The 15,805-nt window shown below is 42.6% G+C and overlaps 1 protein-coding gene across 2 annotated transcripts in view; it reads right to left on the reverse strand.

Annotated features, from left to right (window-relative positions):
- Nucleotides 1–2,222: 2,222 nt before the first annotated feature.
- SLC17A5 (solute carrier family 17 member 5) overlaps nt 2,223–15,805 on the reverse strand; it is a 68,373-nt gene continuing 54,790 nt past the window's right edge. For both annotated transcript variants that reach the window (XM_054722197.1, XM_028156201.2), the window contains 2 exons: nt 7,163–7,253; nt 2,223–3,584 (listed from right to left, as the gene is read on the reverse strand). In XM_054722197.1, the coding sequence (XP_054578172.1) occupies nt 3,447–3,584; nt 7,163–7,253 (229 nt within the window). In that variant the 3' untranslated portion in view covers nt 2,223–3,446. The remainder of the gene's footprint in view (nt 3,585–7,162; nt 7,254–15,805) is intronic.

Below are 15,805 nucleotides of genomic sequence, written 5' to 3' on the forward strand. Positions count from 1 at the left end.
TGGAAAGAGGCGGCTCCTGGAGCAGAAAGAGGCAGCTCTGGGGCCTGAGCGGAAAGGGGCTGGGCCAGAGTGGAAAGGTGGTGCTGGCAGCCAAGGAAAGGAAAGCCCATTCTAGTATGAATCTTCGTGCATCGGGCTTCTAGTCCTATATAATAAAAGGCTAATATGCAAATCAACCGAACAGCAGAATGACCAGTTGCTATGGCACGCACTGACCACCAGGGGGCAGACACTCAATGCAGAAGCTGCCCCCTGGTGGTCAGTGCACTCCCAGAGGGGGAGCGCCACTCAGCCAGAAGCCAGGCTCATGGCTGGCGAGCACAGTGGCGGTGGTGGGAGCCTCTCCCGCCTCTGTGGCAGTTGGACATCCCCCAAGGGCTCCTGGACTGTGAGAGGGCACAGGCCAGGCTGAGGGACCCTCCCCCCCCCAGTGCACGAATTTCGTGCACCGGGCCTTTAGTTTAGTGTTCACATGCATTATAAAGAGAAAGCTATGGAGGAGAAAGGGGGTCAAGGAGCCTGACTGAGTGCCAGGGAGGCCTCTGGGGACGGAAAGGACTGTGTCAAATGCATCTCTGTGTGTCCTTGTTGCCTGGCAGAGTAGACAGATATTTGAGTGAATGAATGCATGAATGACTGAATGCATGAATGAATAAAATTCTTTCTCATAATTGAGCCTGAGTCCCAGTTTAAAATAAAGAAAAAATACAGTGTTTCAGTAGATCAAAGGAAGAAACCACACCTAAATCAGGGAGGGTGGAAAAAATCAGGGGTCGTGAAGGAGGTGGGAATGAAGATCAACCTTCCAGGCCCAAGGAATACAATTAGTAAAGGTCTGGAAGGGGAAGGGAAAATGCAGAGCCATGGGGAAGCGTTAAGTAGCCAGATGCAGCTGCCACAAGGTGTGGTGGGAGGTGGGGGTGAAGAAGCTTGAGCACAGGCGTGAGGGGGGCAGGTGCTCAGAAGAGGAGTTTATTGTGTAGGCAAAGGGAGGCCAGGGGCTTCACGCTGGGGAAGTCCTGGTCAGGGAGATGAGTATTGGGAGCATTAACCAGCACTGGTGGGAAGCTGGACAGAGAAGGCTCCGACTAAAAAGACAGTGAGGCCACTTAACTTTTCCATTCCCGGTGGAAACAAAAGCTACAAGAATCTTATTTAGGAGATGGCAGAGGGATTAAAAACTTCCAGAGACTTGAAAAACTGGAATGGAAAAGGCAGGTGGTTAATTAGACACAGGGCTGGGGGTGGGAGTCTAGAAAGGAGGAAGAATAAAAAATAACCTCAGGTCCAAGCCTCAGTGACTGCGGAAATGAAACTTTTAACAGGACTAAGTGGCAGGAACAGCCACTTTTATTGGGGCTGGCGATGAGGGAGTGAGGTTGGATTTAAACAAGTCTTAGGTGCAGAGAAGATTGCCAGTTGGGGGTGTCCAGCAGGTAGTTGAAAACCTAATAGTGATTATGTGGGAGTTTGAGCAACAGATTTTTAAAAAATGATGCATGTATTTGAATAGGTTATACCACTGCCACTTTTGGTCAAGTGAAAATTAATTCTCCTTTCTACTGCTGATTGCCTATTTTCTCTCTCCAGAGGTAGTCACTGATTCTATTTTTTTGAGAATGATTCTCAAGATATTCTGCATGTACATATCCCTAGGAGAGTTTGTATTTTTGTTTTGTAAAGGGTAGAGAAGATTGTCTTTGAGACAGAAGGAAAAGAACAAGAAGAGGTAGAGATTAAAGAAGCAATTAAAAAGGAATTACTGAATCAAGGACTTAGAGAAGGTAAGACAGGATAGAATCAGTGGTGGGCTAGGAAGGGCAGGCCAATGGCAATAGCAACTTCTATTTTATTTTATTTTTAAATATATTTTTATTGATTTCAGAGAGGAAGGGAGAGAGATAGAAATATCAGTGATGAGAAAGAATTATTGATTGGCTGCATCCTGCACGTCCCCTACTGGGGATTGAATCCACAACCCAGGCATGTGCCCTTGACCTGAATGGAACCTGAGACCCTTTAGTCTATAAGCCGATGCTCTACCCACTGAGCCAAACCAGCTAGGGCTTGATTGCTATTTTAATTAGCTGGCCTACTTCTCTTCTACCTGTGTGGCAGAGATGCATGCAGAGGTAGATTGGGGGCTTTAGGAGGATGGCAGAAAATATGTAAAATAGCCACTGTGGATACTAGAAAATATCATAGAACTGTCAGATCCAAAAATCAATCCAAAAAGGTTTATTTTGATGATTTATAAAAGAAACATCACCACTGTAAATTAAAGCTATTTACAAATTTAAAAATAAATTTACAGAAATTATTCACATCATATTACATTAAGCAGTTTTATTAAAATGTTACAGGTAGTGTTGAACAAACATATAACATAAACCAAGTTCTAAATCACATAAAAGCCCTCAAAGTATGTTCAAAACCCATTGGAAGATGGTCCAGGAAAAACTGGAAAAATATGATTTCAGGAATCAGCAGAAAGATGATTTTCACCTTTACATTATAACTGGTCTCAGGAGACGTGGCCTTTAAAAGTCACTTTAACCTTAAACTGCAACCAGGATCTTACATTTGGACAAATAGCTGGCGCAGCTCATAGAACATAGGACTTGGAATTTATAGTCTGATCTACTCAAAGGTAGTTTTAATCAAGGATGATGGTATTTGTGGTTAATTGGGCATCACACTTTACTCTCGCAGGTTACATGCCAATCAATATTCCTGGGAGGGGAAAGTTGGAGGATTCTTCAGAGCCACTGCTCAGATCTCAGATCTCAATGCTCCTGCCTCCTCGGGGCTTTATCTACAACAGCCCCCAGGGGAAGAACCATCCAAAGGCTTGGCCCTGGGCCTGGGCTTGGCTGCCGCCTCTGATAAATGCTGGGCACTGTCCCTGACCCAAGGAAGGGACTGCTTGGCAGCTGCCTGGGATGCTTCCCGCAGCTCAGCTGCCAGTCTGAATTATGGAATGGCTGGCAGCTCCATGGAGATGCTAAAGTTTGCAACCTAAGTGTCCGGGATTGCTGATGACAAATAACTTTTATGAAGAAAGTGGATAAAAATAGGTGTTTACCAAGACCTGAGATGTATTATCTAGTTTAATTAAGCAAAGGATAGAAGAGTCCACTTTAGCTCATTCCTAAGTATGGCCCTTAAAATAAATAGAACTCCCCTACTTCATATTGCTGACTTGCAGCCAGGTATGTGACCCTAAAGTATGAATTCCAGCATACATGTTGTTAATAATTAAAAATAGCTAATTTTACTAATCTGGCCACTAGTGACATTTCATGATTACAAGCCTTAAAAATTTAATACACATATATTTTTTTTCTTGTATATAGAATGCTTACATATTAAAATATCAAAGGCACTTTTAGGTTACATGATAAGCAAAAATACATGAGTAGAGACAGAGTTATTTATTGGTTCCTTCAGTTTCTGTGTCTATGGTGATCATCGAGGGCCCAGTTTTGCACTTCACCTTTACCGAAGAGTGTGAAGAAAATGGCACCAAATACATTAATAGCAGCAGCGATCCAGAAAACAGTTTGCCATTCCCTAATAGTGTTCTGTAGAGAAAGAAAGAAAAAATGCACATGAAAATTTCTTTTTCACTTTATAAAAATGGTGGGGTCACAAGACCATCACAATAGTAACATTATTCATAAAAGAAACAACCTTAATGTCCATCAGCAGTGAGATTGTGATATATGTATTTATTCAATGGAATACTATCCAGCAATGAGAATAAATGAGCTACAACATAGATACATCTAACAAACAAAATGCTAAGCAAAAGAAGCCAGACACGCCCAACTGGTGTGGCTCAGTGGTTGAGCGTCTACCTATGAACCAGGAAGTCGTAGTTCCATTCCCTGTCAGGGCACATGCCCGGGTTGTAGGCTTGATCCCCAGTCAGGGGTATGCAGGAGGCAGCCAATCAGTGATTCTCTCATCACTGATGTTTCTCTCTCTCTCTCTCTTTCTCTCCCCCACCCCTTTCCTCTCTGAAATCAATACAAATATATTAAAAAAAAAAAAAGCCAGATCCAAAAGGGTACATATGGAGCATTTATATAAAGCTCAAAATCAGATAAAACTAACCTGTGATGTTAAAAGTCAGGATAGTGGGTGCTCTGGGTGGGCAGGGGTACCTGGGGGCTTTGCAAGGGAGGTAATGTTCTGTTTGGGCACTGGTTCCACCAATCTACTTGGTGAAAATTTGTTCAGCAGTATACTTTGGATTTGTGCATTTTAAAAATACATGTGATACTTCAATAAAATGTTTACTAGAAATGTGTGGCATGTACTTGAGTCATACATTACTAGGCAAGTATTATGTCTGCATATCATCTCCCAAGTACTTAGGTGGGAAGGTCAGAAGCAGATCAAGTGAAGATGAATTAATAGGACTTCAAGTTTGAGGCCTGGCCTGAAAGATTCCGCATGGCTCTTGAATGGCACACAACAGGACATGCACTAGATTTGTCGGTAAGAGATCAACAAAATACAATTGTTTAATGTACAATCCACTGGTATAAAAACAGGCAGTTATCTAAATTTATGGGTCATGTGACTAACTTTAACAATCATTTTTTGGATTTTTATAATTTCAGTCTTACCAGAGTGCAACATTTGCAACACTAAACATACACACACAAACACATACACACAAACAATCCAGTAGAATTGGCAGTGAGAAAAAGAAAAGGCAGTAGAAAGCTAGCATGAGGTCATTTACTCAAGAAAAAAGGAAAAACCTGAAGAAAGGAGCATGTGTGATTAAGTTATACTCATCTGAGATGAATGTATGTTGGTGAAAAAAATCTTAGAAACCCATCGTAAATTTTAGTAACTATTTAGATATGCCAACAGTGTGTTGCCACCCTAGAGGAGGAGTCAGTCAATAATTACATCGTATACCAGAAAGAAATGTTTAAGACAGCTTCTTAGAATTCCTAAGACCAAGCTTCTCTGTGTCATTAATGGGATAAAATAATACCTTAGTGTTAGTATTTGGAGGCAATGAGTGTCTTAAAATCAATTAATTGTACCAGAAATCTCACACAGCTCCTAGTTGGCTTTTTAACAAAAATTTCACCAGATTTTAGAGAATGCTGTTTTGTTTGTAACAAAAATGAATCTTAGCCAAGCCGGTGTGGCTCAGTGGTTGAATGTTGACCCAGGAACCAAGAGGTTGCCAGTTCGATTTCCAGTCAGGGCACATGTTTGGGTTGCAGGCTTGATCCCCAGTAGGGAGTGAGGCAACTGATTCAACAAATAGTGCATGTGACAAAAATCCATCAGTATCTATCAATGTTTCTATTTCTCTCAAAAAATCAATAGAAAACATATTAAAAACAAACAAACAAACCCAAAACCTGAACCTCAGACACACTTTGACTTTTAATTATTTATATACTATAGGCCCGGTGCACAAAATTTGTGCATGGGCGGGAGGGGGGGGTCCCCTCAGCCCAGCTGCACCCTCTCTAATCCGGGACACCTCGGGGAACATCCCTCTCACAATCCTGGACTGCTGGCTCCTAATCGCTCACCTGCCTGCCTGCCTGGTCGCTCCTAACTGCCTCCCTCCCCCCGCCGCCGCCAGCCTGATTGCCCCTCACTGCCCCCAACTGCGCCCCCTCCCCCTGCCGGCCTGGTCACCCCTAACTGCTCTCCCTGCCAGCCTGGTCACTCCCAATTGCCCTCCCCCTGCCTGCCTGGTCGCTCCTAACTGCCTCCCCCCCCCCCGCCAGCCTAACTGCCCCCAATTGCCCCCCCCCCCGCCGGCCTGGTTGCCCCTAACTGCCCTCCCCTACAGGCCTGGTCACTCCCAAATGCCCTCCCCTGCAGGCCTAGTTGCCCCTAACTGCCCTCCCCTGCAAGGCAGGTCCCCCCCAACAGCCCTCCCCTGCAGGCCTGGGTCCCCAACTGCCCTCCCTTGCAGGCCTGCTTCCCCACAACTGCCCTCCCCTGCAGGGATGGTCCCCCCTAACTGCCCTGCCCTCCCCTGCCAGCCTAGTCATCCCTAACTTCCCTCCCTTGCTAGCCTGGTTGCCCCCAACTGCCCTCCCATGCAGGCCTGGTCACCCCTAACTGCCCTCCCCTGCTGGCCTGGTTGCCCCTAACAGCCCTCCCCTGCAGGCCTGGTTGCCCCCAACAGCCCTCCCCTGCAGGCCTGGGTCCCCAACTGCCCTCCCTTGCAGGCCTGCTTCCCCACAACTGCCCTCCCCTGCAGGGATGGTCCCCCCTAACTGCCCTGCCCTCCCCTGCCAGCCTAGTCATCCCTAACTTCCCTCCCTTGCTAGCCTGGTTGCCCCCAACTGCCCTCCCATGCAGGCCTGGTCACCCCTAACTGCCCTCCCCTGCAGGCCTGGTCACCCCTAACTGCCCTCCCCTGCAGGCCTGGTTGCCCCTAACTGCCCTCCCCTGCAAGGCAGGTCCCCCCCAACTGCCCTCCCCTACAGGCCTGGGTCCCCCCCAACAACCCTCCCCTGCAGGCCTGCTTCCCCGCAACTGCCCTCCTCTGCCGACCCGGTCAACCCTAACTGCCCTCCCCTACAGGCCTGATCACCCCCAACTGCCCTCCCTTTCAGGCCTGGTCCCCCCTGCCCCCTCCCCCCTGCCACTGCCCACCCTGCAGGCCTGGTTCCCCCCAACTGCCCTCCTCTGCTGGCCCGGTCCTCCTTAATTGCCCTCCCCTGCCAGCCTGGTCATCCCTAAGTTCCCTCCCTTGCTAACCTGGTTGCCCCCAACTGACCTCCCGTGCAGGCCTAGTCACCCCTAACTGCCCTCCCCTACCAGCCTGGTCACCCCCAACTGCCCTCTCCTGCAGGCCAGGTCGCCCCCAACTGCCCTCCTCTGCAGGCCTGGTTGTTCCCAACTGCCCTCCCCTGCAGGCCTGGTTGTTCCCAACTGCCCTCCCCTGCAGGCCTGGTTGCCCCCAACTGCCCTCCCCTGCAGGGCTGGTCCCCCCCAAGTACCCTCCTCTGCTGGCCTGGTCACCCCTAACTGCCCTCCCCTGCTGGCCATCTTGTGTCCACATGGGGGTGGCCATATTTGACCACACGGGGGTGGCCATCTTGTGTTGGAGCGATGGTCAATTTGCATATTACCTCTTTATTATATAGGATTATCTCCTTACCTCAGGGGTCAGACTTTTAGCAATGACAGGCCCAACCATTCCTGGAATAGTGGCAAACGTATTTGTGATGCCCAGAAGGATGCCAGCATACCTGCAGGAAAATTTTCATAGAGGTTTATATTGTGTCACACACTTAAGTAACTTTTTTCAATAGATAGCTATACCACTCCCAGGCTGTATTCTTATGAAACTTTAAATTAAATGCCTTACTGGAACAGGACATTACTGAAATGTTTAGCTGGTGAAAACTTGCATTTCAATAATTAATTAGCATTCTAACATTATTTAAACATGGCCATTGAAATAAATCCTGTTTATAGTGATATAGAAAAGTGCTGAGAGATGATTTTCATCATGAGCACATCTAAATAGGAAGCTTGATATGTCTTACATTTTTTAAGTTAAAAAAGTTATTTCCTGATCACAAAATTTCATTGTTGAAAACAAACAAAAAAAAAAACAACATTAAGAAAAAAATAAAATTATCTATAATCCTTCTATATATAATTAACATTAACTTTTTGGTAAATATCCTAATTACTTTTTCTATATATATATTTCTAATATATTATTATAGAAATGAGATCATACTGAACATCAATTTTACACCTTACTTGCTCCATTTATTATATATCTACTTATACTGAAATCCTTTCATACAGTCCCAGAAGTAGACAAATTGGGTATACAGTGTGTGTGTGTGTGTGTGTGTGTGTGTGTGTGTGTGTGTGTGAGAGAGAGAGAGAGAGAGAGAGAGAGAGAGAGAGAGAGAGAGATAGAAAATGCATTTTTAACAAGCTCAGAAAAAGTAATGATTTATTTTAAGGGTAAATCTTAGCGGAGTGGGATATTCTTATCTATGTTTACATGCAAATACTTAAAAAATTCCTGCCTGTGTTTGGGAAATGCTAATGAACTGTTGATTTCTCCAGTACATAAAGTATGCATATAGACTAAACAAGGCTACCATAGCCAATATCTTGGTTACCATCCTAAAAAGAATGAAATGCTTATCATTTTCTATAAAGAAGTCATAGGGCTGAAATCAGGAGACCTAAAAATCCCTACCTAGTTCCACTGTTAACCATCTATGTGACCTTGGGCAAGTTAGTGATAGATTACTTCCCTTGTCACTGATGGGTTCACAGATGTGTATATGTAAAGTACCTGGTGGTCCCACCTGAGCTCCCCCACATGCCACCGAGTATATGAAAAGAAAAATTTTAAGTGCAATATACATATGGAAATGTGTAAAAAACATATAGAGCTTGATAAAAATTTAAAAAAATAAATACAATTGCCCTCCCCTGCCAGCCATCTTGTGGCGGCCATCTTGTGTCCACATGGGGGTGGCCAAGATGGCCGGCAGGGGAGGGCAGTTGTGGCCGGAGGGTTTTTATTGTATTTATCTTTTAAATTTATCTTTATTGTTGAAAGTATTATAGATGTCCCTTTTTTTACCCCATTGACCCCCCCTTCCTGCCCCTTCCCCAGGCCTTCACACAGGGAGCGCAATCAGTCACTAGCACCTGATCAAGAAACAGAACCTACTGGTATAACCATTTTAAAGGACATTGTACATGTGGTTGAGCTGCCTTTGGGACTGCATAAGTTTAAATTTGTTGGGTCACCTTTCTCCTACTCAAAAACCCACAAAGATGTTTAATGCTCACCGCAATCTTCCGCCTGATTTGCAGTGGCCTGGCCCTGGCTCATCTATCCAGCCTTGTTTCCTAGCACCACACAGGATGCAACTTTAGACCCAGACAGCTCTCAGTCCAGCTGCTCACATCTGCCATGCTCATTCCTGTACTTACCTGTATTCACTATCTGAAGTCCACACTCTGTCCATCCAAACCACTTGCTTGGCACCTGTTCCATGAACTTTTTCTGTCTAGTTCAGCTCATACTGAGCTCTGTCTTCAGAATCTTTAATGCCTTTAAAACTGGTACTACGTGCTTTAAGAGGTTTTGTTCTCTAATTCATGTTTGCTAATTCTGACTCTAGTCTCACTGCAAACTCATTGTTTACTCCCCTTTATTAATTCCAGTGGCCAGTACAACTTATGTGCTCATTCAATACAGAGACGGTTCACATGACCCACAGTTGTTCAAGGCCCTTTGCATGGATCCATGGGGCTCTGGCTGCACTGACTGCTGGGGCAGTCTTGGGTATCAACTCCAAAGGGTGACAATTCCTGAACAGAAGTTTAATATAAATGGAATCATATTGTATGCAACCTTTTAAATTACATACTAGGGTTGTTGAGCATCATTCCAAGTTGTGTGGATCGGTAGTTCATTCCTTTTTTATTGTACTCTCTCTAACGGAAGGAACTAGGATTTTATCCTGTAGATCAGTGGTTCTCAACCTTTCTAATGCCACGACCCTTTAATACAGTTCCTCATGTTGTGGTGATCCCCAACCATAAAATTATTTTCGTTGCTACTTCATAACTGTAATTTTGCTATTGTAATGAATCGTAATGTAAATATCTGTGTTTTCCGATGGTCTTAGGCTCTACAGCAGCGATTCTCAACCTGTGGGTCGCGACTAGTAGAGTGTATCTTAAATTAACCAAGCTTGGCAGCACCTGTCTTTTTTTTTTAAAAACCATTAACACCTTGGCAGTAGGAGGAACTGACAGCAATGCTGCCAGATCTTTTCAGTGACAGGTATTAAGTGCAGATGAACGTTGTGAAATTCTAAATGTCAGCACCAAGAAGCTCATTCAAGTATTTATATTACACTAGGCCAGGAAGGGCCATGAAAGATTGATGACTGCTAGGAAAAAACATGGTGCATGGACTCAGTCTGGATTTTTTGCTATTGGAGTACTAGAATTCTGTGGCATTAATAGTTAAAAACCTACCCAATTCCCTTGAATCTGGGCAACAAAACCATCCATAGAAAATCCCCATTTCAGTCTATAGAAGAAAAGGCTTAGAAAATATCATGTGCATATTTATATGTCAATAGGAACACTGTTTATTGAAAAACCTTATGTCAGGCATGGCTCTAAATTTATATCTATTTGTGTACACACACACACACACACACACACACACACACACACACATAACCTCATTTGAATAGTAAACTCAATTCCATGAGGAGGATTATCTTCATTCTATATATGAAGAAAGACTAATATGTCATCCAATTTGTCTGATTCTAAATTAGTACTTAATATTTTAATGTTGTAATTTCCAATGCTGCCTTGTTAAAAACGTAGCTTGTGGTGAAAAATTAAGCACGGGAAAATTGGTCTTTCTTACAGATTGAACTCAGTAATGGCTACGTTTTTAACAAGGCAGCATTGGAAATTACAACATTAAAATATTAAGTACTAATTTAGAATCAGACAAATTGGATGACATATTAGTCTTTCTTCATATATAGAATGAAGATAATCCTCCTCATGGAATTGAGTTTACTGTTTCCTCTATATATCAAACTAAAAATGACACTGAGATATTAGACTATTTTGTTATTTTTGACTCTTAGTAATCCAATGATGGCTCCTTAGTGATCAATATTTTCTTTTCTAAGAGCTCATCAATCATCCTTTTAATATTTTATGTGGATTGATTTGTGACCCTGGTCACAGCACTGGACTCAAAGTTTGACATAAAATGATAGTTGTTTATTGAATCATGTGCAAACGCACTTATTATATTATGAGCTAAGTGTTATGTGTGAGTGTCTGTGTGCTCTACTTAATCCTCACTATTAGAAGATAGGTACCATGGACATTTGTTTTTCCAGCATCCACTTTCATCTTTTAACAAACTCACAGTAACTGAGGCAACCAGAGTATGTGTCTGTTCCCTGCAATGAATTCTTTATTCTGAGTTCTCAAAATAACTTCTAGTTCCTCTACAATGACCAATTTTTAGGATCATCCAAATAAGTAACTGAAAGGCTACTTAATGTAGCAGAAAGATGCCTGGACTATGGAGGTGGAAGATCTGATTCAAGTCTTAGGTCCACCATTTAGTAGCTGTGACTTTAAAAGTCAATGACTCCTCTGTGCCTGAGTTGCTTCATCTTCAGAGTTAGTCCTTTATGTATGTTACTAATGGCCTCCTCAGAATCCATTCCCATAAGGTTTGAGGGGCTTTGACTCCTTCACCTCCAACTTTAGGGGTGGGTGTTGATTGTCCTAAAGTAAAATGGTATTCCCTTGACCATAGGGATTGGTTTAGGGGTGAATATGTGACGCAGTTTGGTTCAATCAAAATGAAGCCCTCTCCCAACCCCTTATTTCCATGGAAAAGGAACAAATCCTTTTTCTTTCTTGCTTGATGAGAATGTAATTCTAGTTGTTATTGGCAATCATTTCATTTGTGTGAATTTACATGCAGATCCAGCCTTAGGATAAAACTATCATGAAAGGAAGGGTAGAGAGTGGAAAAGAATATTAGTAGACAGCTGGAGATCACCTCTTGACTGAAGTCTTTGGATTTTACACTAAAGTGAATCAATAAGTTTGCTGTTTAGCCAGCTTGAATTAGGATTTCTATTACTTTAACTAAAAGTAACTAAGAGATAACATAGCCTATATCTCTTCTGTGCCCAACTCTCAATTCCCATATCCCTTTTTGACTGTTAATCAACCCAAAGCTCATTAAAATCTCAAGCCTAGATCAATCCAACAGCACATTTTCAATCCTACACATGGGCTGCTGAATGCCTTAGAAAGAAATAACAATTTAGTACAACAACGAGAGTACAAAATTAATCTCCAATTTCAGCAGATCCTCACCAATGCCAAAAATCCCTTTGAGTTCTTAGTGACTTTTTCTCAGCAGCTATTTTGAACCTTTATCATTCTCAAGTCTTTTATTCTGCCTATCACCTTTCTTAGTGACTCCTATATCACAGAGAAATCAAAGACTAACAAAAGACTAACAGTTAAGATTTTTCAACCTACTGCTGCACCTGACACTACTGATCAAGCCCTCCCTCTGGGGATCCCAACCTCTACTTATTTTCCTTCTTCTCTTGTTGCTTCCTATCAATTATCTTTGCATCAGGCTCTTGTTTCACTTAATGGATTCCCAAGGTTCTCATCAGTTTGCTGAGTAATTTTATCCAATCCCATGGCTTCATCTATTACTCATATGTTGATGACTCCTAAATCTTTATCTGTCATCCAGATCTCATTCTTGGATTGAAGACTGGATAGTCCTGGTTTCTTTGACACCACATTCTTGATTTTTCTCTGTCTCTCTGGTGGTTCCTTTTTTAGTTTTCTTTTCTGGTTATTTCCCTACTTTCTGGTCTCTAAATGTTTGTCAAGGTCCAGTCCTAGGATCGCTTGTCATTCCACCCTCTCTCCCCAGGCAATCCTTGTCTTTAAATACTTTGATATGTGGATTATTATTCCCTAATTTTCATTTCCAACCAGACTGCTTTTCTGAGTTCCACTAGTACAACTACTATTTTCTATATGTTTTCACCAATATATAAAATTTAACATGTCTGAACTTTTTATCTTTCCCCAAGAGTTTTCCTCCTTCAGCCATCCCAATTCAGTAAATGGCACATCTACCCAGGTGCCATGCAAAATATCTGGAAATAATCATCTTTGATATCTTCCTGATTCTTCAGGTCTAATAGATGTTAAGTCCCATCTATTGTATTTACAAAATATCTCAAATATATCTATATCTTTATATTTCCTACTAGAGGCCCAGTGCACGAAATTCGTGCACAGGGGCGGGGGTGTGTGTCTCCCTCAGCCCAGCCTGCACCCTCTCCAATCTGGGACCCCTTGAGGGATGTCTGACTGCCGGTTTAGGGCAGTCAGACATCCCTCTCACAATCCAGGACCACTGGCTCCTAACTGCTCACCTGCCTGCCTGCCTGATCACCCCTAACTGCCCCCACCCCCCGCCAGCTTGATCACCCCTAACCGCCTCTGCCTGCCAGCTTGATTGCCCCCAACTGCATCCCCCCGCCCCCGGCGGCCTGATTGTCCCACACCGCCTGCTGTTCAGTGGTTTGGTCATCCCTCACTAACCCCCCTGCCGGCCTGGTTGCCCCAGGCAGCCTGCTGGTCATTATTGTTACTGTGATGGCGTCCCAGGCAGTTTGCATATTCCTCTATTATTAGTATAGATTATACTCATCACCCCTTATCTGGGTTATTGCAATAGTTTCCTAGTTGGTTTCTTCTACTTGTACTCTTGTCCACACAAGAGTGATCTTAAAATACAGAAAATGTTATTTCCTACTTTCTCTTGATACAATATAAAATGCTTATTACTTCAGGCTTGTCTTCTCTAAATTTCAGCCACAGACTTTTCTTAGTTAATAAAATATACTGCTATGGACTGAATGTTTGTTTGACAGGGTCTTTAGGAGGTCATACAGATTAAATGAGGTCATAAGGATGGAGGCCCTAATCTAGTAGAGCTGGTACCCTTGTAAGAAGAGTAAGAGATACCAGAGTCTCTCTTTCTCTGCATACATGCATGCAGCTAGGAAAGGCCATGTGAGCATGAAGCAATAAGGCAGACCTTCTGCAAACCAGGTAGAGAGTTCTCACTAGAAACCTACCATGTTGGCCTGACTGGTTTGGCTCAGTGGATAGAGTATCAGCCTGAGGACTGAAGGGTCCTGGGTTCGATTCCGGTCAAGGGCATGTACCTTGGTTGTGGGCACATCCACAGTGGGGAGTGTGCAGGAGGCAGCTGATAGATGTTTCTCTCTCATCGATGTTTCTGACTCTCTATCCCTCTCCCTTCCTCTCTGTAAAACATCAATAAAATATACTTAAAAAAAAAAAAAAAGAAACCAACCATGTTGGCACCTTAATCTTGGACTTCTAGCCTCTAGAACTATGAGAAAATAAATTGCTGTTGTTTAGGCCATCTATCCTCTGGTATTTTGTTATGGCAGTCCAACCAGGCTAAGACATGAACAATTTCTTATTCCTATCATGTAAATTCTTCTGTCAAGAATACCACTCACCCTAGTTGGTTTGGCTCAGTGGATAGAGTGTTGGCCTGTGGACTGAAAGGTCACAAGTTTGATTCCAGTCAAGGGCATGTGCCTTGGTTGTGGGCACATCCCCAGTAGGGGGTGTGCAGGAGACAGCTGATCAATGTTTCTCTCTCATCGATGTTTCTAACTCTCTATCTCTCTCCCTTCCTCTCTGTAAAGAATCAATAAAATATATTTTTTTTAAAAAAGAGGGAAAAAAAAAGAATACTACTTCCTTTTTACTTGGCCAACTTCTTATTCTTTTTTAAGTTAACTTTATTAACTATTTTGCCTATACTGCCAAGCACATTTATGATGGTTATATTTTCTTGCTCTCTAGTGTTTTTTTAAATATGTTTTTATTGATTTCAGAGAGGGGAGGGGAGAGATAGAGAGAAATATCAATGAGGAGAAACATTGATTGGCTGCTCCTGCATGCCCTCCACTGGGAATCAAGTCCACAACCCGGGTATGTGCCCTGACTGGGAATTGAACAGTGACCTCCTGGTTCATAGGTAGACGTTCAACCACTGAGCAAAACCGGCCAGGCTCCTATTTAGTCTTTAGCTTAAAAATCACTTCCTGAGACCTTCCCTTATTCCCTGAATTACATTATATCCTCCTATTATGTTCTCTTATTTCCCGCCCCTCCAAAAGCTGGTTTTTATTTGTATAATTCTTTCATGTCTGTCACTCCAGACTCAAAGTTCCACAGGCCAGGACTGTCTGTTATGGCTGGCACTTGGCAGGCATCTGATAAGTACTCATCCAAGAATTATTATATTACAATTATTTATTTATGTTGTTTCTTTCTTCAAATAAACTAATCTAGCAAGGAGGACCTAGGTTTTATCTTTTGTAGAGTCATGTAGAGTGCTAAATATATAGTACAGTATAATGTTATAAACAATACATGCTTGTTGTATGAGTGAGAGGCCTGGACTAGACCAGGGCCTCACACTTGAATGTGAATGAGAATCACCTGAGGATCTTAAAATGCAGGTTTTAGTTCAGGAAGTCTGGGGTGATGCCTGAGATTCTGTATTTCTCATGGGCTCCCATGTAATGCTGATGCCACTGGTCCAAGGACCATACTTTGAGTAGTAAAGAGATGAGATTACCCTGAAGCCTCCCTAGTTTTAACATAAATCACATAATTGAACAATGTCATTTGTTTAACTTATTTCAAGTGAAATAATTTCTAGATTCCTTTTTAGTCAGTAGCATAAAGAAATACATCTTAGTCCTTTAATTATTTGCTATTTCCTCAAATTCTTTTTTGGGTAATCAGATGTAGGTTCTAATTTGTAAATCCAAATACATGCCTCAAGTCACTGTACAGCATTTGTTTAGGCATGTCAACTTCTTTCTATCCTCTCTTCCACAGAAATGGCTTCTTATGCCTTTCGTCCTTCAACTTTGAGAGGTTCTTTATTGTTTCAGTTATGTGTTATTAGATTTTTCAAATTACCACTAATCTTACAAAATAATTTTTTGAAATTAATTTGCTTTTCAAGTATTCTTTTTTAAAATATATATATTTATTGATTTTTTACAGAGAGAAAGGGAGAGGGATAGAGACTTAGAAAGTTAGAAACATCGGTGAGAGGAAAGCATCGATCAACTGCCTTCTGCACACTCCCTACTGG

The sequence above is a fragment of the Eptesicus fuscus genome, chromosome 10 (assembly GCF_027574615.1).
Source record: "Eptesicus fuscus isolate TK198812 chromosome 10, DD_ASM_mEF_20220401, whole genome shotgun sequence".
Taxonomy (NCBI): Eukaryota; Metazoa; Chordata; class Mammalia; order Chiroptera; family Vespertilionidae; genus Eptesicus; species Eptesicus fuscus.